Source organism: Lathyrus oleraceus, chromosome 5 (assembly GCF_024323335.1).
Source record: "Lathyrus oleraceus cultivar Zhongwan6 chromosome 5, CAAS_Psat_ZW6_1.0, whole genome shotgun sequence".
Classification (NCBI taxonomy): domain Eukaryota; kingdom Viridiplantae; phylum Streptophyta; class Magnoliopsida; order Fabales; family Fabaceae; genus Lathyrus; species Lathyrus oleraceus.
This window is the reverse complement of record NC_066583.1, coordinates 527,092,764-527,120,432: the sequence shown is the minus strand read 5'-3', so window position 1 is coordinate 527,120,432 and position 27,669 is coordinate 527,092,764. Positions and strand designations below refer to the sequence as shown.

The window sequence follows — 27,669 nt, the reverse complement described above, 5'->3', positions numbered from 1 at the left end:
AAGAAATCATTTCGCCACAAGTCTCGCCTTGTATAGAGTTATTTTTCCTTTGGGATTCAAATTCACCTTGTATACCCACTTCACATCGATTGCCTTCTTGTCTTGGGGCAATTCGACAAGTGACCAAATGTTGTTGACTTCGATTGATTTCAGTTCTTCGTCCATTGCTTTCATCCCCTTCAAATCTTTCAATATCTCAGCTACATTGACAAGTTCGACATCTGCATAGAAATCATAATGTACCAATTCACCTTCTTCATTGACCATATCATCTGATGTAATCACACATTCTTTCAAACCTGCAAGCATGTCTCTTGTTCTTTGAGGTCTGCTTGGGCATGTTTCACCTATGGCTTCTTCCTGTCAAACTTCTCTTTCGACTTCACTAGTTGGTTCATCATAAAAGATTCTCACTGAATCTTTCTTGACATTCTCAGTCCAATGATAACACTGAAATTTACCGTATTTTTGACTCCGATTTCACATGCATTCTAGTTGTTTTATTATCATTTTGTTGTGTTATTGATATATTTTCCTTTGTTTTCAGGTTTTTACTTTAATCGGAGCCCCGATCGAGAAAATGAGCGAAAAAGAGCCAAAAACCCTAAAATTAAGCATTTTGTACTTGTGGCCTACCCCATGGCTGGCGCCATAGACCCTGCCATGACGTGTCCAAGCTCAACTTCCCTCAACTTCCACGTTCCTCACTACTTCCACTAAGGTGCCTCATTTTGTGCTTGTGGCGGGCGCCATGGCCTTGTGGCGGGCGCCACAAGAGGAAACTTTTTCCCTCCCATTTTCAAGTTAAAGGGCATCCTTGTCATTTCCATCTTTTTACTTGCTTATAAATAGAAACTCGAAATCACTTTTACAATCATCCAAACTTAGAGAAGAGGCAAACTCAGAGCAACTTTGTTTCACTTAGGCATATATTCAGTATTATAAAGTGGTAACCACTTCGCATTGGAGTGTTACCACAATTGTGTAATCAAGTCTGTGATAGAGTCTGTAATCGAGTTTGGAGCACTTTGGAAGGAAGTTAATCCTGCCGCCATTTTCATTTCCGCTTTGCAATTTATTCAACCCTCCGATTGGAGCAGGTTTTTATTACTTGTCTTTATCTTATTTATTTTCCCGCACTCGCTTTACTTTGTTTATTTTCCCGCACTCGCTTTACTTTGTTTATTTTCCCGCACTCGCTTTACTTTATTTATTTTCCCGCACTCGCTTTACTTCATTTATTTCTCGCACTCGCTTTAAATTATTTATTTCTCGCACTCGCTTTAAATTATTTATTTCCTCGCACTCGCTTTAAATTATTTACTTTCCGCACTCGCACTACTTTTATTTACTTTCATGCACTTTTACTTTACCATGTCTAACTAAATCTATAAGGTTAGAATGTAAGGATCGTAATTGAACCGATAATCCGTACAATTGTTCGTAGAAACACTTAAGGGCTATTTTAACTTTCAACTTAAGTTTTCCCGCACTTCAATTCCGTTGGGTAAGATCGAAAGCCGTCCAACGTCTTTTTAAACTTAATTGTTTTTAACTATTTCAAAAACAGCGAAAGCGTTTTGTCTAGTTCATTAGGAGTTTTTAACATTAAGAAGAAAAGAGATTTTAAAACTATTTTCGGACGCGTTTATAAGTTTAGAGTCTGGTTCGTAAGAACCTCTTTTGGTTAAGAAATCCAGGTTATAATACTTTTCAACTTAGTCAAGATACTATATTTCTTAAAAATATGTTTGCTACTCTAACGCAATGCGCGCCTTTTTATAAGTGACAATAAGAGGGTTTGATTAGAGAGTACAACTCGGTTCTGAATACGCGAAAGCGACAGTTCCTGTTAAATTAGTTCTTTTCAAAGTAGAAAACATTGTCCATAAGTAGTTCTATTAGCAAGTACTTGGATTATTAATTGATTACGTGAATTACATTCGACCCTGTCTTTATTAATTAATCTTTATTCAACACTTTACTTTTCATTGCACACTACAAAAACACTTATTTTGATTGCCTTTGATAAACACCATAACAATAGATAACGATAGATTGACACCTGGTCTCTGTGGATTCGACAATCTTTTATATTACTCTGACGCGTTCGTATACTTGCGAAAAGCACCGCATCAAGTTTTTGGCGCCGTTGCCGGGGACCAATTTCGTCAAATTTCATTTTCCTGTTATTATATCGTTTAGACTTAGGCTATTTCCCGCCGGTCAATGCGAAGAACTCGCAGCACCGGAAGTTTAAGCTTAGTATACCCTCTGGCGGAACCTGAACGTTACGCTCGCGGACGTTTATTCTTTCATAGAATTAAGAGAGTTATGGCCGAAGATTAAAACCAAAGACCTCTTAAGGACTTCGCTCAACCATCTAATGAAGAACCTAGTTCTAGTATAGTAAACCCAACTATCCCAACTAATAATTTTGAACTTAAACCATCCCTGTTGCAACTAGTGCAACATAGACAATTCGCGGGTCTCGCTACTGAGAACCCAAACCAACATTTAAAAATATTTCTTCAATTAGCAAACACTTTTAAAACCAATGGAGCTTCTCCTGAGGCAATACGTTTAAGATTAATCCCTTTCTTCCTCAGAGATAAAACCCTATCATGGTTAGATTCCCTTCCACCCAAATCCATTACGACTTGGGATAACCTTAGAAGAGTTTTTCTTGCTAGATATTTTCCCCCGAGTAAGACCGCCGTTCTTCGAAACCATATAACTAGATTTACCCAAAACCAAGGAGAATCGTTGTTCGAAGCTTGGGAGAGATATAAAGAGTTGTTACGAGCATGCCCACATCATGGTTTAGAAAATTGGTTAATCATTCAAACCTTCTATAATGGACTTCATTATAACACAAAGATGACCATCGACGCTGCCGCAGGCGGTGCTCTGATGAACAAACCTTATCCTGAAGCTAATGCCCTCATCAAAGATATGACTCAAAACCATCAATCATGGGGAGTCGAACGAGCGACAGTTGAGAAGAAGGAAGCCCAAGGAGGAGTGCATGAACTAAGCTCTATAGACATGATGCAATCTAAAATGGACGCATTAGCCCTTAAAGTCGAGCATATATGCATAAACCCGAATACTGTAGCCGCAGTTTCGTCGGATTGTGAGATATGTGGAACCAAAGGACACCAATCCGCAGAATGTAGTCTATTAAACGAAACCCACTCTGAGCAAGTGAACTACACCCAAGGGAACCCATATTCGAATACCTATAACCCTGGATGGAGGAATCACCCAAACTTCTCCTATAAAAACAATAACCCTATTCAAAATAATGCACCTCCGAGATCTAGTTATCAAGCCTCAAGATCAAGTCAACATATGCAACCTGTACCACCAAAGCCGAGCCTTGAGAAAATTATGGAAAATTTTATCACCGCTCAAACCCAACAAAACAAGAAGTTCATGAACCAAAACATTCATGTTAACGAATTGATTACTCAGTTAGGAACCAAGGTTGACCAAATAGTTACTCATACGAAGATGCTTGAAACCCAGATCTCCCAGGTAGCCTTAAACCAAGCCCCTCAGACTACACCTGGAGGACAATTCCTTGGACAACCTCAACAAAATCCGAGAGGACAAGCCAATGCCATTACCCTACGAAGTGGGAACGCTTATGATGAGCCACCAAACCCTAGATTGAGTGAACCCGAAACTTCTAAGGAATGTACCGAATCCACGGATGAAGTAAAGGAACCAGAGGAATCTGAAAACCAGGAAGGTCGAGAAAAAGGAGAAGAACCTAAAGATAAAACTTACGTACCACCCCCGCCATATAAACCACCTATACCATATCCGCAAAGACTCAAACAAACCCAGATCAATAAACAGTATCAAAAATTTATTAAAGTTATAGAAAAACTTCATGTAGAAATCCCTTTCACAGAAGCCATCACTCAAATACCTTCTTATGCAAAGTTTCTCAAAGACATCCTTACCAACAAACGTATACTTGACGATCCAAAGCCTTTGGAATGTAATGCTATTTCCGAGGACAAATTAGCAAAGAAAGATAAAGATCATGGAAATTTCTCCATTCCTTGCCTTTTGGGTAATCATGTCATCAAAAAAGCTTTTCTAGACTTAGGAGCTAGTGTGAGCCTAATGCCTTTAGCAGTTTGTGAGAGGTTAAACTTAGGAGAATTACAACCCACTAAGATGTCACTTCAGTTAGTTGATAGATCTGTTAAATATCCGAGAGGCATTTTAGAAGATGTTCCTGTTAGGATAGGTCAGTTATTTATCCCTACTGATTTTGTTGTCATGGACATCAAAGAGGACAATGATATACCAATCCTTCTAGGTAGACCATTCTTATCGACTGCAGGAGCCATAATAGATGTCAAGAAAGGAAAGTTGACATTTGAGGTGGGTGACGAGAAAATAGAATTTATACTTTCGAAATTTCTTATGGCACCTGTGATGGGAGATTCATGTTATGCCTTAGATATCATTGACGAATGTGTTAGAGAATTAGAACAAAAAGAAATTATAAAAACAATTAAGTTACCATCAACTCTCATAAGGGAAGACAATGACTTTAAGAAACCCTACATCGATGATAACCTTTACGAATGTTTATCCCTTACCCCAGATCCTATGCCATACCCTAAGAAACCAACCTTAGAACTTAATGAACTGCCTAAGAACCTGAGATATGAGTTCCTCGATGAAAAGATGAACCGTCCAGTTATAGTCAGTGCTACCTTGATCCAAGAGGAAACAAACCAACTTTTAGATGTTTTACGAAGATATCCCTCAGCCTTAGGATATAATATCTCTGACCTGAAAGGTATAAGTCCATCCGTATGCATGCATCGAATTTCGCTCGAAGAAGATTCAAAACCCTCTATGGAGCATCAAAGAAGAATAAACCCTATAATAAGTGATGTTGTTAAAAAGGAAGTTCTTAAGTTACTTGAGGCAGGTATCATCTATCAGATCTCAGATAGTAAGTGGGTAAGCCCTGTGCATGTAGTACCTAAAAAGGGAGGCATCACGGTCGTGCAAAACTATAAAGGCGAACATGTAGCAAAATGTTTATAAGGAGGATGGCGGATGTGTATAGATTATAGAAAATTAAATAAAGCAACTAGGAAGGATCATTTCCCTTTACCATTTATAGACCAGATGTTGGAGCGTCTAGCCAGACACTCTTACTTCTGCTATCTAGATGGATACTCTGGATTCTTCCAAATACCTATCCACCCCGAAGATCAAGAAAAAACTACCTTTACATGCCCTTATGGAACTTTTGCCTACAGACGAATGTCGTTCGGCCTCTGTAATGCCCCAGCTACTTTCCAACGCTGCATGATGTCAATCTTTGCAGATTACCTAGATGATATCATGGAAGTGTTTATGGATGATTTCTCGGTTTGCGGATTTGATTTCCACAATTATCTTGCTAACCTTGAGAAAATCCTGGAGAGATGCGTGGAGGTGAACCTCGTGCTAAACTGGGAAAAATGTCATTTCATGGTGACCGAAGGAATAGTTTTAGGACATATAGTTTCCGAAAAAGGTATAGAGGTAGATAAAGCTAAAATAGAAGTTATAGAAAACATAAAACCCCCAAAAACCATCAGAGAAGTCCGAAGCTTTCTTGGACACGTTGGATTCTACCGGTGTTTCATTAAGGACTTCTCCAAAATAACCAAACCTTTAACTGGACTTTTAATGAAAGATGTTGAATTCATTTTCGATGAAAAATGTAATGACACATTTAATCTTTTAAAACAAGCATTAGTATCGGCACCCATTATGAAACCACCAGATTGGTTAGAACCTTTTGAGATAATGTGCGATGCTAGTGATTACGCAGTTGGAGCTGTTCTAGGACAAAGGAAAGATAAAAAATTACATGCCATTTATTATGCCAGTAGAACCCTAGATGCTATCCAACTTAACTACGCAACAACTGAAAAAGAATTACTCGCTGTAGTTTTCGCTATAGACAAATTTAGATCTTATCTAGTAGGAGCAAAAATTATAGTTTACACCGATCATGTTGCCATTTGTTACCTATTAAGTAAAAAAGATGCCAAGCCCAGGTTACTCCGATGGATTCTATTACTACAAGAATTTGATTTAGACATAAGAGATAAAAAAGGCACTGAAAACGTAGTAGTCGATCACCTTTCTAGGCTAGAGCATCTAAAACCTGAACTAGTACCTATAAATGATGATTTCGCCTATGATAGACTAATCGCTAGAGTAGAAACCATTGAAGATAATAACCTAGACCTTTATGAGCACCCTCAAAATTCTTTAGCAATAAGTAACGTATCCTGGTATGTAGATTTCGTTAATTATCTAGCTGTTGATATAGTACCCTCTGATCTTGACTACCACCGCAAGAAAAAATTCTTCCACGATGTGAGAAACTTCTATTGGGACGAACCGCTCCTTTTCAAAAGGGGTAAAGATGGCATTTTTCACCGTTGCGTTCCAGAAGAAGAGGTAAATAATATTATCGAGCATTGTCATTCTGCATCCTATGGTGGACATGCGAGCACCTCTAAGACATACGCCAAGATTCTTCAAGCTGGCCTATTCTGGCCTACCATGTGGCGTGATGTCTATGCTTGCATTGTCAAGTGCGATAGATGCCAACGCACTGGAAACATTTCAAGGCGTGATGAAATGCCTCTAAGAAACATTCAGGAAGTAGAACTCTTTGACGTATGGGGTATAGATTTCATGGGACCTTTTACAGCATCCTTAGGAAACAGGTATATCTTAGTAGCTGTAGACTATGTGTCTAAGTGGATTGAAGCTATAGCTGCACCCACAAACGACACTAGGGTAGTAATCAAACTATTTAAAAACTATATATTCCCTAGATTTGGAACACCATGTTTAGTCATAAGCGATGGAGGATCACACTTTATATCGAGAATATTTGATAAACTTTTAAGAAAATATGGAGTTAGGCATAGAGTAGCAACACCATACCACCCACAAACTAGTGGCCAAGTAGAAGTATCTAATAGAGAGATAAAACAAATCCTAGAGAAAACTGTTTCTATTTCTAGGAGAGACTGGTCTCAGAAGCTTCAAGAAGCATTATGGGCCTATATAACCGCTTTCAAAACCCCTATAGGAACTACTCCTTATCAACTAGTCTATGGAAAATCATGTCACTTACCATTCGAATTAGAGCATAAGGCCTATTGGGCTATTAAAACTTTGAATTTAGACTACCTAGCCGCTGGAGAAAAGCGTACCCTAGACATTCATAAACTAGAAGAACTTAGGCAATCTGCCTACGAGAATGCAAAAATATATAAAGAGAGAACAAAAGCCTATCACGACAAAAGAATAGTAAAGAAAAATTTCAATATAGGCGATCCTGTTCTCCTTTTTAACTCTAGGTTACGACTCTTCCCTGGAAAGCTACGTTCAAGATGGACTGGTCCTTTCGAAGTATCCAAGATTCTGAGATCTGGAGTCGTAGAAATCAAGAACGATACCTGTAGTCCATTCATTGTAAATGGACAAAGACTGAAGCTCTACGAAGGAGGAGACATTCCAGCATACTACTCGAGCTACACCCTGATTGATCCACCGATTCCTACTACTACAGGTGTATAAATTCTAATCGTCAAGCTAATAACGTTAAACAAGCGCTGCGTGGGGGGCAACCCATGGTTTTTCTTTCATTTTACTTTTTCGCATTTATTTATTTTTATTTTATTTTATCATATTTTGCATTGAGACTAAGGTTTGAATGGTTTGTATTTTCAGGATTACTTTCTTAACTTTTATAGGATGCAGGATTTCGATGACATGCACGTGGCCTATAGAGATAATGCTCAGAGGGAGCGCTACATTGCTTTGTATCAGCGTCCTATGGCACCCACATGTTATCCTGATCAGCAGTGTATGGAGGCACTGGGTATCGAGCCGAGTATCCGATTCCTTAGCCACCAGCTTCACTGGGATGAGTTTGCTGATGACTTGAGTAACACATATAGGAACCTGACTTTGGAGTTCCTGAGTTCATTAGACTATGACCCATATTCTGGACCAGATGGGTATGCTGCTTTCAGGCTTTTCGGAGTTGAGTACTCCTTCAGCCAGAAAGAGTTCGGCGACTTATTGGCTTCCAGACTACTCCTGATGCTATCCCAGAGACACCTATGGGGTACTTCCTGGGTAAGGAGGTTGAGAAGTTTTGGAGTGATAGATCAGGTGGCGGAAGCCAGGATCCATCTATGCAGCTGTCTCATGTCATACATAACCCAACCTTCAGATACTTTCAGATGATATTAACACATTCCTTCCTGGGAAGACCGGATGCAGAGACACTACTGAGTGAAGAGGAGATCTTCCTATTATTTTGTGCATCCCAGTCTCGCCCAGTAGCATGTGGGAACTTCTTATTATGCAGTCTCAGCGGTATCTCCAGATCTACCGAAGGAGTCATCCATGTTGGCGGAATCATCACGCAAATTGCTGTCGCTTTAGGTCTGTCTCGCAAGCTGTTACATCTTCGGACCTACTGCGGGTACACTACCATGGACATCGACTTCTGTTTGACCAGAGGGTTGATGAGGAGAGCCTCTTTCCACCCATGTCAGTTCCGATTGCTAGTCGACAGCGAGGCTATCCATTATTTCACACTGCCAGATCCTATGATGACCAGTGTGCATGATCCAGCGAATTGGAGTTATGCTCTGGAGGGCCAGGGAGAGGCCGTTGAGGAACCAAGATCACCACCCATTGCTGAATACACGGCTACACCACCATCTCCCAGAATCACTGTTTTCTCTAATAATCTTTCATTGCAGACACCTGACATCCGCACTCAGATTGCTGAGTGTCGTAGAGAGATCGCAGCGCTTAGACAGGAGGTGGCTGACCTCACTTTACAGATGGGAGTGTCTGATCTCACCCATGCTACTGAAGTTGACTGTCTATATCAGAAGATCGCAGAACTCAAGCAGGAAGTAGCCACGCTCCGTAGATCCTCTCAGGAAGATGACATCCCCACTATATGATCTTACCATTTAATCTTATTTTATCTCCTTTTTATATTTCTCGTATTTACATAACTCATCTTATATTATCGCATTTGGAATATTATATAAACCGCATCTATACATTAGTATTTCTATTTTTATCTATATATGTTTTATGTTTATTTTATTTGCATTTTAATTTTTCAGTTATTTATTTATTTATATTTAATTTTTGTTTTTTGTTTCAGTTTCATTTTTATTTTTTGTTTTTACCTTTATAAAATTATGCAAGTCAAAGATACTAGGAGAATCACAAGACAAATGCTATCCGGACCCCTCAAAGCCAAAAGACAAGAGAAGCCCAAGTCAAAGGACCAAAATTCGGCCCAGCCAGATTTTGCCTTGTGGCGCCCGTCATAGACCCTGTGGCGCCCGCCACAGCGTCTGTAAAAGGTCGGGGCAGAACCCCTTTCTTCACCATTTTGCAACTTACAACCTTCCAAACCCATTTTTTCACCTTGGAAAAACTTCCTTGAACCCACAAAAAGCTCATACTTTTCTAACCACCACACCGCACAAATCATTATTCCAATTTCCATTTTCGATTTCATCCGTCGGATTTTGTAAAAATCCAACCTTTTCACAAACCACTTCATCTTCCTCATCACTTTTCAAGAGCTTTCAAATGGAGTTTAACGGATTCATTCTTCGAGGAGGAAAACCGGGGGATAGACAAAGAAAAATCATTGAACGGTTGCAAAATCGGGAAATCCTCCCGACAAGGTATGTTGATGAAAATTGTCTCTACACTTTAGGTATCTATCATAGCATATTTCATTTATTAGATAACTTAGGATTGCATAATTTCTTTTCCAATAAAGAACCTACCTATGAGCGGTTGACAATTGAATTTTTGAGTTCCTTAATTTGTATTGTCAACCCTAACACTGCTAGCACAGTTGGTACTGTCAAATTTAGAATGTTTGCTGTTGAATACCAATTCAGTACCGACGAACTAGCCAGCTTGTTAGGAATCCCTCATGGGGACGGTGTTATTTGTGAGGCCCCTTTGGATTCCGAATGGTCTGTTGAGGTATTTTCCTTCTGGGAGCGTCTATCAAACACTTCCATAAACTCTTTTGAAGGAGTTCTTGCCTCAACTATCCATAACCCGACCATCAGAGTTTTTAGATATCTATTGGCATGCACTATTTTTGGCCGGGAGAATCCAAATAAGGTTAATGTTAGAGAGATTCTATTTTTACAAGGAAGCCTCACAAATAGACGTATTAATTCGGTCCCGTTCATGCTTGCTCATATGACTTTAACTTTGAATAAAGCGGGACCGATTTCTTTTGGTGGATTGATTACATCTATTGCTCAGGCGCTTAACCTGAACGATGAGATGGCTACCCTAAACCCCTTACCTCCTCGCACAATTAACCTAAAATTTTTAAGAGACATGAAATTGTGTCGCTCGAGGAGAGAAGGAGGCTATATGCTTATGGTTCATGGTGTAGCCATCCCGTCTGTTGTTTTACCATGCACTAGACGTACAGATGTACGAGATGAAAGGAATTGGACCTACGCTTTAGATGCCCCACCTGTTTTGGGTCCTCTTCCTCCTAACATTCCTGATGAGGCGGGAGTTGACACTAATGATGAATATGATCGGCGAGAGAGATCTCCCGTACCCCATGTGTCCCCCCATCATCCTTCACCACCACACACCGCACCATCTTCTTCTTCTGCAGGTACCACTCCTGGCTTTTATATTACAGAAGAGATGTGGCATGACCACATGGCTAGAGAGCAAAGGCGTGACGACCTACTCTCTACCATCCAGCAACAAATGACGGATAACATGTGCTTCATGCAAGAGTCGCAGCGGAGGACAGGCAGGTCCTATGACACTGTTCTACAATCTCTACAAATGATCACAGATTCACAAGCCCGTCAGCAACACTACCACCAGAGACACATGGCACTCATTGAAGCCACTCAAGGTTCCATTATGGGTAACCTTCGAGAGGTGAGGACCGCTCAGAATGCCCTGCAGGCGAGGATGGATCAGAGATACCGTCGTCGTACCCGATCCCGTCGTCCACCTCAGGATGGCGAGGGCACTAGTGGTCAGCAATAGGTTGTCAAGTAACTCTTCCCTTATCTTATTTCGAAACATTGGGGATAATGTTCGATTTAAGTGTGGTAGGAGACTCTATCGTCTTTTCTTTATTGTTTTTCTCGTTTTTCCTTTATCGCTTTTTCTTTGCTGTTTTTAGATAATTTTTTTCCTTTTAGTTGTTTATTTTGCTTTTTAGTATAATGCACGAGTTTGACGAGTCATCAAATACAGTATATCTTTAGTACAATCCTACCTCCCCATACCTTTAGCCCCACCCAATTTTTTTTTGCAAAAGAAAATTGTGTTACTCCGAAAGTTTTCAGGTTTTAAAGACATGTTTTGAGTAAGGATGCGGTGACTTGGGAGAACTCTGCGAAACATCAGTATCTGTTTTAGCACCATAAGCTTCGTAAATATAGGAATCATTCCCGATACCCCATATACCATGGCCTTAATCATCATTTCCGTATAAGTCCTTAGTAGTTTATCTCTGCAGTCAGCTCCGGCCTACGCATCCTCTACGTAGGGGACCGATGCAAATAAGTGAATGATCCAGAAAAACAAAAAAAATAAAAGAAAGCAAAAAGGCAACTCCGGTATAGGTGACCCTCACAAAGTCATTTAAACCAAAGAATTGTAAAAAATTGCTACAAAAAGAAAAAGAAAAAGAAAAAGAAAAGCAGTACCCACTTTTGGTTGGTTCAGAGGTATCTGGCACTGAACTCGGTAGGGCGGATTACGATCTGATCCCCCACAACTACAGTTGGGTCCAATAAAAGGGTTTACACATATTTATGTGCCAGAAACCCCATGCTCAGATCATAATCACTAACAGGCCACTCTACTATGAAGCATGTACGGATAACAGGCTTAATGTGATTGCGCCTGAATGAAAAGGACACAAAAAGAGATGAAGAGGCAGGCCTAGGTATTGTGGGATAATATGGGTTGGTTAATATAGGAATGAAGTTTATGTCCATATTTGCGGATTAGTGTCATCATGATACCCTTAGTTCACTCAGTTAGTACCTATCACTACATCCCGACTTGAACTTGGAAATTTTACCTGAAGCACTCGTTTACACGAATTTTCTTTTATAAGCTTTTCAATGTTTTGCTTGAGGACAAGCAAAGGTTTAAGTGTGGGAGAGTTTGATAACACTGAAATTTACTGTATTTTCGACTCCGATTTCACATGCATTCTAGTTGTTTTATTATCATTTTGTTGTGTTATTGCTATGTTTTCCTTTGTTTTCAGGTTTTTACTTTAATCGGAGCCCCGATCGAGAAAAGGAGCGAAAAAGAGCCAAAAACCCTAAAATTCAGCATTTTGTACTTGTGGCCTACCCCATGGCTGGCGCCATAGACCCTGCCATGACGTGTACAAACTCAACTTCCCTCAACTTCCACGTTTCCCACTACTTCCAATAAGGCGCCTCATTTTGTGCTTGTGGCGGACACCATGGCCTTGTGGCGGGCGCCACAAGAGGAAACTTTTTCCCTCCCATTTTCAAGTTGAAGGGCATCCTTGTCATCTCCATCTTTTTACTTGCTTATAAATAGAAACTCGAAATCACTTTTACAATCATCCAAACTTAGAGCAGAGACAAACTCAGAGCAACTTTGTTTCACTTAGGCATATATTCAGTATTATAAAGTGGTAACCGTTTCGCATTGGAGTGTTACCACAATTGTGTAATCAAGTTTGTGATAGAGTCTGTAATCGAGTTTGGAGCACTTTGGAAGGAAGTTAATCCTGCCGCCATTTTCATTTCCGCTTTGCAATTTATTCAACCCTCCGATTGGAGCAGGTTTTTATTACTCGTCTTTATCTTATTTATTTTCCCGCACTCGCTTTACTTTGTTTATTTTCCCGCACTCGCTTTACTTTGTTTATTTTCCCGCACTCGCTTTACTTCATTTATTTCTCGCACTCGCTTTAAATTATTTATTTCTCGCACTCGCTTTAAATTATTTATTTCCTCGCGCTCGCTTTAAATTATTTACTTTCCGCACTCGCACTACTTTTATTTACTTTCATGCACTTTTACTTTACCATGTCTAACTAAATCTATAAGGTTAGAATGTAAGGATCGTAATTGAACCGATAATCCGTAAAATTGTTCGTAGAAACACTTCAGGGCTATTTTAACTTTCAACTTAAGTTTTCCCGCACTTCAATTTCGTTGGGTAAGATCGAAAGCCGTCCAACGTCTTTTTAAACTTAATTGTTTTTAACTATTTCAAAACAGCGAAAGCGCTTTGTCTAGTTCATTAGGAGTTTTTAACATTAAGAAGAAAAGAGATTTTAAAACTATTTTCGGACGCGTTTATAAGTTTAGAGTCTGGTTCGTAAGAACCTCTTTTGGTTAAGAAATCCAGGTTATAATACTTTTCAACTTAGTCAAGATACTATATTTCTTAAAAATAGGTTTACTACTCTAACGCAATGCACGCCTTTTTATAAGTGACAATAAGAGGGTTTGATTAGGGAGTACAACTCGGTTCTGAATACGCGAAAGCGACAATTCCTGTTAAATTAGTTCTTTTCAAAGTAGAAAACATTGCCATAAGTAGTTCTATTAGCAAGTACTTGGATTATTAATTGATTACGTGAATTACATTCGACCCTGTCTTTATTAATTAATCTTTATTCAACACTTTACTTTTCATTGCACACTACAAAAACACTTATTTCGATTGCCTTTGATAAACACCATAATATTAGATAACGATAGATTGACACTTGGTCTCTGTGGATTCGACAATCTTTTCTATTACTCTGACGCGTTCGTATACTTGCGAAAAGCACCGCATCATCCAATCCCACTCCTTAAGCTCATTTATGATCACATCCCTGCTGATGACCACTTGCTTATTCACTGGGTCGAATAACTTGTATCCTCCATTCGAATGATATCCTATAAGGATCATCTGATTCGACTTGTCATCAAGTTTTCTTCTCAACTGATCTGGCACATGTCTATGTGCTATAGGCCCAAACACATTCAGATGACTCAAGCTAGGCTTTACACCAGACCAACATTCTTCTGGCATGATTCCTTCTAGCTTCTTCGTCAGACATCTGTTCAGGATATATGTTACAGCTGACACAGCTTCTCCTCATAATTCTTTGGGTAGATGCTTGCCTTTCAACATACTTCTAACCATATTCATGATGGTTTTATTCTTCCTTTCCGCGACTCTATTTTGTTGTGGAGTGTAAGGTGACGCCACCTCATGCACAATCCCTTCTTTCACACATAATGTGTCTAAGTCTTTCGACACATATTCTCCACCATCATAAGTCCTCATAATCTTGATCTTTCAATTGCTCTGTCTTTCGACCATAGATTTAAACTTGGCAAATACCTCTATCACTTCACTTTTCTTCTTGATCAGGTAAGGCCACAGTTTTCGACCGAAATCATCTATGAATGCAACAAACTATTTGTTACCTCCAATCAAATCCACCTGGAGAGGACCACATACATCAGAGTATATGACTTCAAGAATTGCCTTTGACTTGCTTCATGCATCCTTATTGAAGTTGTTCTTGTGTTGCTTCTCTTGCACACATTCTTCACACACTTTGTTTGGAATGTTGATTTCTGGTAATCCTTAAACCATATTTCTTCTCTTCAAATCTCTGATGTCTTTGAAATTGATATGGCTAAGTCTATAATTCCATATCCATTAATCTCTGTTGGTTGTTGTTGCAAGGCACTTATGCTCCATCATATTAAGCTCAATCTTGAAGGTTCTATTCGGAGACATCGGAGCCTTCAAGATCAACCTTCCATTTGAGTCGATAACTATCATCATCTTGTCTTTGATCGACACCTCATATTTCCTTTCGACTATCTGCCTTATACTGAGCAAATTGCTCTTTATGCCTGGTATATACAACACATTTGAAATCACTGACCTCTTTCCATCTTTCCTCATAATTAGAACATCACCAACACCTTCAGCTGCTAGAGTGTTGTCATTTGAAAATTTCACCATGTTCTTCATTTAGGTCTTTATGTTAACAAACCAATCTTTCCTTCCATACATGTGTGATGAGCATCCTGAGTCCAAGTACCACTAGTCCTTGAATATCTCTTTATCTCTTGTTGTAACCATCAGCAATGTCTCTTCTTCTTCATGTTTCGCCAGATTTGCATAAGTTTCTTGATTCTTCTACTTTTCTGGACAATCACTAGAATAGTGACCATACTTCTGACAATTGTAACACTGAATGTGACTCTTGTCTAGCTTATTACCACTATCTCTTCCTTTATCTGCAACACCACCTCTTTTGGTTTCCTTGGTTCCAGGTTTTTCTCTAATTCGACCAGTTTCCTTCTTGTTGATTTCGACCAGTCGAATTATTATAACCTCCTCTGCCTTTGTTTCCATTCCAGTTTCCTTTGCCTTTTCTTTCTTTTGTTGATTGAGCTTGCAAAGCCATATCACTATTCTACTTTCCTGCAGCTCTTTCATCCATTCTTTGTTCATGAGATTCAAGTGTCCCTTGAAGTTCTTCCTTTGTCAGTTTTGGGAAATCCTTTGACTCTTTTGTGGATACTACCGCATGGTCGAACTTTGGAGCCAAAGACCTCAAGATCTTTCCAACAACAGATCTTGATATTTGAAGGAGAATTGTCATCCAAGGCGCAACGGAATTTAAAAATTTCTCCATTTAGTGATCCTTACGAATGGGCATGATCAGTGATAGAATTGTTACCTCTTGTGGCGATTCAAACCTTTGGTGCAGATCCCTTGTAACGATCAAAACCTTAGATACAAATCCACGGAGCGATCACGAACGTTGAACGATGACAACGTCTCTACTCAGTCCACACGAATGGGTTCCTTCAATCTCAGTGCTAGCTGGTACGAATGAAGGCTTTGAGTGAGAGAGAGAGAGAGGGAAACGAAATTCTAAGTCTTCACTTGAGTGTTAGTCTGAGTGACAATGCTTCTACCCAAGGGTTCTATTTATAGAACCACTTGTGTGGGCTTCAACCTAAAAAGCCCACTTAAGTGTATTTTGGCCCATATCTTATAATATGCCCAAAATCACTTAAGCGTGTGGTACCTTACCATATTTCGTATTCCACTTAAGTGCACCGTACCTTACGGTGTTCCTTAGTTACTTTATTTATCATCAATCCGTCCTTTGTGTGTGACCCTGTAGGTTTTCGCGACGTTGGCAATTATATTAAATCACGCATTTAACATAATAAACAGTGAGCGGTATCTAGCAACACATCACTGCTACCCAAGTCACGAAAATGTCATGTGATCTGACAAGTCCTTCTGTGATAATAATTATGTGTATAATTACCCCTTTGCCCTTATGTCTATATTGAACACAAGGTATAGACCGTGTCATCCTTGTCCAGTTCAATATTGGGCCCATAGACATTTATCCTGTTACGCAGGATGGGCAAATTCCATATAGGTCACTCATGTCCCTCGGTATGCTTTGTGGAGTACCCATCAACTGTCTTTATGGTCATCCAGTTACGGACGACGTTGGATCAGCAACAAAGCACTCGACTCTACATCTAGGGTCCATAGTGGTTTCAGGTCGAAGAGTGGTATACACTATTATAACCATGAGAATAACTTATGACACTTTGCATAACTTTCTATATAGTATTCTCATAGCGGGTCAATCCGGTATAAATATTACTCTTAATATTCATACCTATGTTTAAGACTTGATAACTCTTTATCCATGATCCATGAGATGTGATCATCAGTCTACAAACATAATAGTCTCAATGCTTTAATGTTATTCCACTTCACAATAAAGCTCGACTACGGATACTTCAAGAATAGTGTCCTTATGTTTAATGTGATCTCATGATTAAGTCATACTTGATACATTAAACGGACTAGCTATTCTAGGGGCTTTATTAATCAAACGTAATAAAGAAAAAGCCTTTTATTAATTAATAAATAATTCAATACAAGTACCAAAAGTATTGACCTTTAGGGCTTACACCAACAATCTCCCACTAGCACTAGAGCCAATCAGGCATACCCCTAATGCCCATTGATCTAGTATGGCCATCATGCTTCTGCTGCGCAAGAGGCTTTGTCAGTGGGTCAACAATATTGTCAAGTGTTGGTACTTTACATATTTTCACATGTCCTCTATCTATTATCTCTCGTATGAGGTGATAATGCCTAAGTATCTGTTTGGATCGTTGGTGAGATCTAGGCTCCTTAGCTTATGCGATAGCACCGTTGTTATCATAATAGATACCAATGGGATCCACAATGCCAGGAACTATGCCAAGTTCACTAAGGAACTTTTGATCCAAACAACTTCCTTTGCTGCACTTGAGGCAACAATATACTCGGCCTCGGTTGTAGAATCAGCAACTGTATCTTGCTTTGAACTTTTCTAGCTCACAACGCCACCATTTAAGCAAAACACATAACCATTGGAACCATTCATATTAAAGCGTCTCAGCACTTTGTCTATGTACTCTGACTTAGGCCAAGCATTTTGTGATCTATCTCTATAGATTCTGATTCCTAATTTATAGGTTGCTTCACCTAGGTCCTTCATAGAAAAGCATTTCCCCAACCAAGACTTTACTTGTTGCAGGGTAGGGATATCGTTTCCAATGAGTAATATGTCATCTACATATAATACCAGGAACACGATCATGCTCCCACTAACCTTCTTGTAGACACAAGGCTCATCTTTGTTCTTGATGAATCCATATTGTTTTATTGTTTCATCAAAACGAAGATTCCATGAGTAGGTCACAGGCTCATCTTGATCCATGAGTAATACATCACCTTGATCTATTATGAGATATCCATATCTCTCAGGTAGGTGACGTATCCTGCTTGACCTACGCTGGTCTTGTTCTACTTGAGCAGGTTGCTCTTCCACAACTACTTGTGTTTCCTGCTCTAATTCCTCCATAGGTGTATCGATGCTTTGTGATTCTTGAATTTCTTCAAGCTCTACTTTCCTCCCACTGATTCCTTTGGAAATAAAATCCTTTTCTAGGAAAACTCCAGTTCGAGCGACAAACAATTTTCCCTCAGAAGGATTGTAGAAATAATACCCTCTTGTTTCTTTAGGATACCCCACAAATAAGCATTTGTCAGATTTAGGCTCGAGCTTAGTTGAAATTTGTCGTTTCACATAAACTTCGTAACCCCAAATCTTCATGTAAGACATATGTGGTTTCTTACCAATCCATATCTCATATGGCGTCTTCTCAACCTTTTTGGATGGAACACGGTTAAATGTGTAAGCTGATGTCAATAGTGCATATCCTCAAAAGGAGTTTGGAAGATCGGCGTGACTCATCATGGATCGGACCATGTCCAACAGGGTTCGATTTCTTCTCTCAGATACACCATTCCATTGGGGTGTTCCAGGAGGAGTAAGTTGGGATAGGATCCCACACTCTTTCAACTGGTCATCAAACTCTAGGCTTAAATACTCACCACCTCGATCTGATCGATGAGTTTTGATATTCTTACCTAGTTGGTTTTGTACTTCATTCTTGAATTCCTTGAACTTTTCAAAGGACTCTGATTTGTGTTTCATTAAATACACATAACCATATCTACTGAAATCATCAGTAAATGTGATGAAGTACTGAAAACCTCCACTGGCTGGTATGTTCAGTGGTCCACATACATTAGTATGTATGAGGGCCAAAAAGATCATTAGCTCATTAGATTTCATCCTTTTAGTATTAATGCTATAAATAGGCATTTCAAGATCAAGGACATATAGTCCATTGTTCATTTGTGCAGTAGCATGGAATATTTCATTCAAATAAATTGAGTAACAATTGTTCTTTATTGAAAAACCAAACTTGTCCAAACAAGAAACAGAATTAATATTCCTGCTAATTGCAGGTACATAATAACAGTTCTCTAACTGAATTATTAAACCACTAGGTAAAGTTAATACATAAGTTCCTACGGCTAAGGCAGCAACCTTTGCTCCATTGCCAACTCGTAGGTTTTCAAATAAATTGAGTAACAATTGTTCTTTATTGAAAAACCAAACTTGTCCAAACAAGAAACACAATTAATATTCCTGCTAATTGCAGGTGCATAATAACAGTTCTCTAACTGAATTATTAAACCACTAGGTAAAGTCAATACATAAGTTCCTACGGCTAAGGCAGCAATCTTTGCTCCATTGCCAACTCGTAGGTTGACTTCACCTTTTGCCAAATCTCTACTCCCTTTTAGTCCCTGCACATTTGTACAAATGTGAGAACCGCATCCAGTATCTAATACCCATGATGCAGAAGTAGATAAATTAATTTCAATAACAAAAATACCTGAAGTTGAAGTCTCTACTCCATTCTTCTTATCTTCCAGGTACTTTGGGCAGTTTCTCTTCCAGTGTCCGGTCTTACCGCAATGGAAGCAATTGCCTTCTTTTGCTATGCCTCCACTAGGCTTTAAAGCAGCAACGGTGGGTTTGGGTTTGGAAACTTCCTTGCCTTTCCCTTTATCACCCTGCTTAGTGGGCCTTTTGTTCTATCTCTTTCCATTTCCGATCATCAGAATGGACTTCCCTTTTGACTTTAGATTCTGCTCGGCAGTTCTTAACATGGCGAGCAGTTCAGGAAGCGATTTTTCCATATCATTCATATTGAAATTTAGGACAAATTGACTGAACCCATCTGGCAACGATTGCAAGATCAAATCAGTCGCAAGTTCCTTTCTGAGGGGAAAACCCAATCTCTCAAGGTTTTCCACATACCCAATCATCTTGAGTACATAGGGACTTACAAGGGCTCCCTCAGCTAACTTGCCTTGAAAAAGGGCTTTTAAAACCTCAAACCTCTCATGCCTTGCTTGCTCTTGATAGAGCATCTTCAGGTGTTCGATCATATCGAACGCTGACATGTTCTCATGTTGCTTTTGCAATTCTGAGTTCATGCTAGCTAGCATGAGACAAGCAGTTTCATTGGCATCATCGACATGCTTCTTATAAGCATCTCTTTCTGCCTTAGGTGCAAAACTAGGAGGTTCCTCTTCAGGAACAGGTGTCTCCAAGACATACAGCCTTTTATCATGTTTGAGGATAATCCTCAGGTTTCGGTGCCAATCCAGAAAATTTGTCCCAGATAATTTTTCCTTATCAAGGATTAATCGCAGGATGTTGTTAGAGGTGTTTGCTGTCATGGTAATCTACATAAGGATTAATGAAAATATAAGTATCATTGACATATTTAATTAGGCCTTTAATCAAATATGCTCCCACTATTTTACTCAAAACAAATGACCATCATCATTTGATTCGGAAAATTCCGTTGGAAGATTTTCTAGTGGGTCGAGATCCATATTTCACTTCGTTCTAAGTCCGCGTAGGCGGATTACACAAAACTAGGTTATTTAGGTAGGAACTCCTTCCAATTGTATCTCATACAACTCTCGAAAATTTCAGTTGGGTGAATAACTCCTTATTCCAATCCATCATATGGATCATTCCCAACTCTTGCTTCTAAACATATATAATATTATTATAATTAAGTTTGACCCATCGTTTTAGCAGTTGGTTATTACAATTATCCCATCGCACCTTACCAATATAGAAAATACACCTCGCGTAGGCAAAACCTACATTGTCCGATACTAGTCTTGATGAGTGCTAAAACTTGGAAAGCAAACATATATAATATTATTATAATTTGTTTAGTTAAGTTTGACCCATTGTTTTAACAGTTGGATATTACAATTATCCCATCGCACCTTACTAATATAAAACATGCACCTCGTGTAGGCGAAACCTACATTATCCGATACTAGTCTTGATGAGTGTTAAAACTTGGAAAGCATAAACTTAATATTTAATTTGAGGGAATTGCAATTTTTCTGATCTCACCGGCTTATTTATCATATAAATCGCCTCTCACATGCATCAACATACATACATACATAATGAAACAGTTATGGGGCCCTAGCGCAATTGTTCTCCCAAGCCAATGAGAGAACCTAAGCTAACCTAACAACGATCTAAGCTTCTCCAAGCAAGATCTTCAAGGTTGTCCTCCTTTGGCACTGGCTTCTTTGCTTTCTTCATATCATTACATTACATAAAAGAAACTTGTTTTACATACGAGGGAGTGAGATGAGAAAAGAAGTTACATTGAGAGATAAAAAGAGAGGCACGACACGCAGGTCGTATTTTAAAAACCAAAACAAAATAAAGGAAAACTAAGGCCATAACCGATCACCACAAGACAATAATAAACACATTATTATTATTAATTAATTCCTTTAATTAATTAAAACCAAATTAAATTTCGACGACCGATCACACTACGCAGAGTTAGCCGGGGGTCCAGGGGGTAGCGCCCCTGGCCGAAATTTTAATGAATAATTCATTTAAAATCGACGTCGCTTTTCGCATCAACACTTGATACTTTAAAGCACTGAGTTGGCCGAACGGGTGAATTTTGCCTTGCGTTAACCGGTTAACCATATGCGTTAACCGGTTAACACTATTTGAAATCTGTTCAAAAATTGTTTTCTGCCTTGCGTTAACCGGTTAACCAAATGCGTTAACCGGTTAACACTGTTTGAAAATCTCTTGGAAAACTGTTTTCCGTCTTGCGTTAACCGGTTAACACTGTTTGAAAAACTTAAAAATTTTATTTCGTATTGCGTTAACCAGTTAACCATATGCGTTAACCGGTTAACACTGTTCCAAAAAGTGTTTAGAAATCACAACTCTTGTGCAGTCACAACCCCAATCACATAACTCTCTGACAACACAACCCTTGTGCCGTCACTAACCCTGATGCACCAATTTCAGACCGTCAAACACATCTCGATTGTTGATTCAGTATGATTGATCAACACGTCATTGCTTCACCATACTAATGTCGGATCAAGAAGCAAACGACCATTGGTCGCTCAAAGGAAAAACAACCATTGAGTGTTTGAATGAACGAAACGAGAACACTATATCATATATAATGTATTTTGCATCAGGATTAAATATATCATATATATAACTTGATCGATCTCAATTTAATTTTTGATTCATTCTGTTTTAATCATATTAATACATAACAAAAATAGTTATCAGATTCATGGTTTCGTAAGTGGCTCTGATACCACTGAAGGAGAATTGCCATCCAAGGCGCAGCGGAATTTAAAATTTTCTCCATTTAGTGATCCTTACGAATGAGCATGATCAGTGATAGAATCGTTACCTCTTGTGGCAAACCTTTGGTGCAGATCCCTTGTAACGATCAAAACCTTGGATAGAAATCCACGGAGCGATCACGAACGTCGAACGATGACAACGTCTCTACTCAGTCCACATGAACGGGTTCCTTCAATCTCAGTGCTAGCTGGTACGAATGAAGGCTTTGAGTGTGAGAGAGAGAGGGAAACGAAATTCCAAGTCTTCACTTGAGTGTTAGTCTGAGTGACAATGCTTCTACCTAAGGGTTCTATTTATAGAACCACTTGTGTGGGCTTCAAGCTAAAAAGCCCACTTAAGTGTATTTTGGCCCATATCTTATAATATGCCCAAAATCACTTAAGCGTGTGGTACCTTACCATATTTCGTATTCCACTTAAGTGCACCGTACCTTACGATGTTCCTTAGTTACTCTATTTCTCATCAATCTGTCCTTTGTGTGTGACCCTGTAGGTTTTCGCGACGTTTGCAATTATATTAAATCACGCATTTAACATAATAAACAGTGAGCGGTATCTAGCAATACATCACTGCTACCCAAGTCACGAAAATGTCATGTGATCTGACAAGTCCTTCTGTGATAATAATTATGTGTATAATTACCCCTTTGCCCTTATGTCTATATTGAACACAAGGTATAGACTGTGTCATCCTTGTCCAGTTCAATATTGGGCCCATAGACATTTATCCTGTTACGCAGGATGGGCAAATTCCATCTAGGTCACTCATGTCCCTCAGCATGCTTTGTGGAGTACCCATCAACTATCTTTATGGTCATCCAGTTACGGACAACGTTGGATCAGCAACAAAGCACTCGACTCTAAATCTATGGTCCATAGTGGTTTCAGGTCGAAGAGTGGTATACACTATTATCACCATGAGAATAACTTATGACACTTTGCATAACTTTCTATATAGTATTCTCACAGCGGGTCAATCCGGTATAAATATTACTCTTAATATTCATACCTATGTTTAAGACTTGATAACTCTTTATCCATGATCCATGAGATGTGATCATCAGTCTACAAACATAATAGTCTCAATGCTTTAATGTTATCCCACTTCACAATAAAGCTCGACTACGGATACTTTAAGAATAGTGTCCTTATGTTTAATGTGATCTCATGATTAAGTCATACTTGATACATTAAACGGACTAGCTATTCTAGGGACTTTATTAATCAAACATAATAAAGAAAAATCCTTTTATTAATTAATAAATAATTCAATACAAGTACCAAAAGTATTGGCCTCTAGGGCTTACACCAACAATATTAACACTTCTCTACATACCTTGATTTGATTCACCAGTTTCATAACCTTGGTAAAGAAATCAATTATGCTATCATTGTCTTCCATCTGAAGCAATTCATACGTCCTTTTGTGAGTTTGTAACCTCACCGCTTTCACCTTCTTCACGCCTCTAAACGATTTCTTCAGAATTTCCCATGCTTCTTTCATTGACTTTTCATCACTAACCTTTTCAAAGTTATCTGCATCAACATATTGATGGATTATAAAGAGAGCTTTATAATCTTTCTTCTTTAATTCTTTTTGTGCAGCCTTTTCTTGATTTGTCGTGTCTCCTACAAACGCTGTTACTCCTTACTTCACAAGATCCCAAAGATCTTAATAACAGAACACAACCTTTATCTGTTTGCACCAATTCTCATAATTTTTGTTCTTGAGAATCGGAAGATTTGCTGGAAAATTCCTGTTTGGATTATTTGTTTCCATGGTGATTTTCTTCCCACGAGTTGATTAAATCGGAGCTCTTGATACAAGATGTTGGAAATCCACCACAACCTATAGAGAATTTCAATCAATGTTAATGAACAAGATTGTTATCAGCCACACAATAACAATGAAAAAAGAAGAATAATGGAGAAAGAAATAAAGTAAAGAATGATGAAGGAGAAGAAGAATTAAATTCTGCAGAGTTTCTCTCTGCCCACAAACTGTGGAAAACTTCTTATTCACTTTGCAACTGTAAAATATTGTGAATTAAAATGTTATGAATACTCTATTCACTTCATTACAAGAAGAAGAGTTACTCCCTTTATTTATAAATTTAGGTTAACTTGGACCCCAAGTCAAAGCCAAAAACTATAAAAGCCCCAAATAACTAACACTACTAAAATATGCCTAAGTCAAAATCCTGTGTGAAGCAACATGCTTCGACACACTAACACAACTCAACATACTAGGTGGTTCGCCACTTCCTTATTTTGTCGAGCAACCTGCTTCGACACAATGAGTTACAATTCAACAATATGACCCATCAACTTTTTGTTTCTCTCCATGTACTCGAAGAAATATAAGTAAAATGACTACTTGTTTTTCTAATTTAATATACATCCTTGTAAAAAATATTGACTATTGAATATATAATTATTTGTCATATTTACTTTTACTTTACTAATTTGTTGTATAAGTTGAAGTTTAATGCAGTGTTTTAAAACCCGGTCCGGAACGGCCGGTCGGATCGCAAACTAGTGGCCTAGACGATCTAATAAGGGTACAAGATCGAAAATGCATTTAGACCGGTTGAAATCGGTGTGAACTGATCAGGTCACCAGTTAAATCAGGGAACCGACGATTTTGACTGAATCGATGGGTTAGAGTATTTATTTAGATTTTTTAGGAATTTGAAAAAAATAAAGTTGAAACTTGAAGGCTTTGCCTTCACTGTCTTCCCCTCTCCCTAAGAATTTAAAAGGTTTTCCTTTTTTTACTCAGTATTTCCTCTTCCTAATAGAAATCATATTCTTCATTTTTTTCTCTACCAAAACTCTCATTTACTTACTCTCTGCGTTATTTTACATTGTTGTTGTTGTTATTTGTCGTCAAAACCTTTGTCTTTTCAAAACATCAAGAACACATTAGTTTTTTCTTTCTTGGTCTGATTTCATCAGGAAAACACAAAAACAAATATGAAAGTAAATAAATTTAGAATGTATTGATATACGCAAAATTGCTAATTCTAAAATTGATTAAATTTGATTATTTTTTACCAAATTAGGTTTTCTGCCAAATTAGATTTCTGTGTTTATTATATTGTTGAATATTTGTTTTATAGTTTTTATACAATACCTAATTATTAATTCCGTGATGAAAAAAATGAAAGTAACATGCCAAAGACATCACTCGCTGAAGTAACAATATCGAAAGAAGCTACATCTCAAAATCCAATCCAACTCTAGAGCATTAGAGGAAAAATAGATATAACTTAGGGTCATTGTAAACAAATTGAAGAGAAAGGAAAACTTGTTACTTTGTGTATTTACTGTGATAAAATTATTAGACGATGGGAAATTAATAGGTTCAAACGTCACTTGGCTAGAATAAGAGGTGAAGTTGAAGCATGCAAAAAGGTGCCTCCAGGTGTCCAATATCAAATAAAATAAAAATCTTGATGAAAGCGCAAACAAGAAAATAAAGACTCAAGCACAAAATTCAGATGTTAATCTTAAAACTCAATAGGGTGGTGTATAAGAAATGGATGTAGAAGAATCAAGATCATATTTGATGATTGTCTCAAAAGAGAAAGACTACTAGTCGTATTGGTAATTGTTTTATGACTAGAACAACTCCTGGAGCTCAGCCTACTTTAAAAAGTGTGTTATAAAATAAGGAAGTAGTGAAGAAGTGTGATCTTACTATTGCAAGATGGTTCATTGATTCTTCTGTTCCATTCAATGCAACTAATTCTACATATTTTCAATATATGGCGGATGCACTTTGCAGCATGAGTTTAGGGTATAAAGTTCCAATTATGCATAGTCTTCGTGGCTATTTGTTAAGTAAATTGGTTGAAAATGTGAACAAATTAATAGAGGAGTGTCGTGAGATTTGGAAGAAAATTGGTTGTACTCTAATGGTTGATGGATGGACTGGTCAAAAAAGAAGAACTCTTATAAACTTTCTAGTTTATTGCCCTAAAGGTACTATTTTTCTAAAATTTGTTGATGCTTCTCATGCTTCAAAAACTGCAGATATGTTGTATAAGCTTTTTAGAAAGGTGGTTTTATTTGTTGGGCCTGAAAATGTTGTTCACATAGTGACATACAATGCTGCAAATTATGTTGCTGCTGGAAGATTATTAGAAAATGAGTTTCCTAAATTATTTTGGTCTCCTTGTGCGGCATATTGCATTAATTTGATGTTGCAACACATGGTAAAATTAGAGGAAGTAAGTGAGGTTGTGTCACATGCTTGTAATGTTACCAAAATATTTATAACCATTGTTATGCATTGTATTTGATGAGAAAGCAAACAGGTGGAAGAGAAATTCTTCGTCATGCTCCAACTTAGTTTTCCACTAACTTCATTGCTTTGCAAAGTATCTTATCTCACAAAAATTCACTAAGAGACATGGTAACATCTAAATAATGGACAAGCTCAGCATATGCCAAAGAAGCAAAGGAAAAAAAGTTTATGGATCAAGTTTTAGATTCTGGATTTTTTAGTAAATGTGTTGATATAGTTAAACTTACTGAACCCCTTGCGCGTGTGTTATGTATTGTTGATAGTGAAAATAAACCTGCTATAGGCATTCTATACAAATCTATAGTCAAATCTAGAGAGGAGATGATGGAGAGGTTTCAAAGAAATAAGAAGATAATGGATCCTTACTTGAAAATCTTAGATAACCGTTAGGATTTACAACTCCATAAAAATCTTCTTGTTAGTCGGTTATTGGTTGAATCCAGCTTGTCGATATAATGATGTAAAATTTGAAAAACATGCATCCATAACAACATGACTTTTAGATGTCATTGAAAAGTATGCTCATGGAAACTCTGAACCTCGTTTGAAGTTAACAGGTGAGATGAGAATATTCAAAGACGTTGAATTATATTTTGGAAGGAAATCAATTGTGGGTGAACGATGTATAGTAAGGCTAGGTAATTTCCATAACCTCTAATTCTTAATAATTTTTAGTTCAAATTTCAATGCTTATTGACTTATTTAACTGCATGCTATTGTTGGTGCAAAGGTAGAATATATGATGAATGGAAATATTCTTATTCAGAGAATGATGGCTACAAAAAGGATTAAAAGTTACAATGATTGACACCCTATTTATAAGCCTCTAACAAACTTAAATATGAATCAAATCTAATATTTAAATCTAATATCTAACAAACTTAAATATGAATCAAATCTAATATTTAAATCTAATATCTAACAAACTTAAATATGAATTAAATCTAATAATTAAATCTAATACCATCCCTTAATTCATATTCCATCAAAACTTGTAACACCAATTCCATCCCTTAATCTGAGAAATTGATCAGTCTTGATAGCTTTCGTCAGAACATCTG

At 38.0% G+C, this 27,669-nt stretch overlaps 1 protein-coding gene and 1 non-coding gene across 2 annotated transcripts; one reads left to right on the top strand and one right to left on the bottom strand.

The window, feature by feature from the left end:
- Window positions 1-2,718: 2,718 nt before the first annotated feature.
- Window positions 2,719-2,825, bottom strand: LOC127088526 (small nucleolar RNA R71). The gene has a single exon (XR_007790358.1). It is a non-coding gene; the product is annotated as a small nucleolar RNA R71 (small nucleolar RNA).
- Window positions 2,826-26,066: 23,241 nt separating this feature from the next.
- LOC127081823 (uncharacterized) lies at window positions 26,067-26,998 on the top strand. The gene is made up of 2 exons (XM_051022051.1): window positions 26,067-26,556; window positions 26,826-26,998. The coding sequence occupies exons 1-2, from the start codon at window positions 26,067-26,069 to the stop codon at window positions 26,996-26,998; spliced, it is 663 nt and encodes a 220-aa protein (XP_050878008.1).
- The last annotated feature ends 671 nt before the right edge of the window (window positions 26,999-27,669 follow it).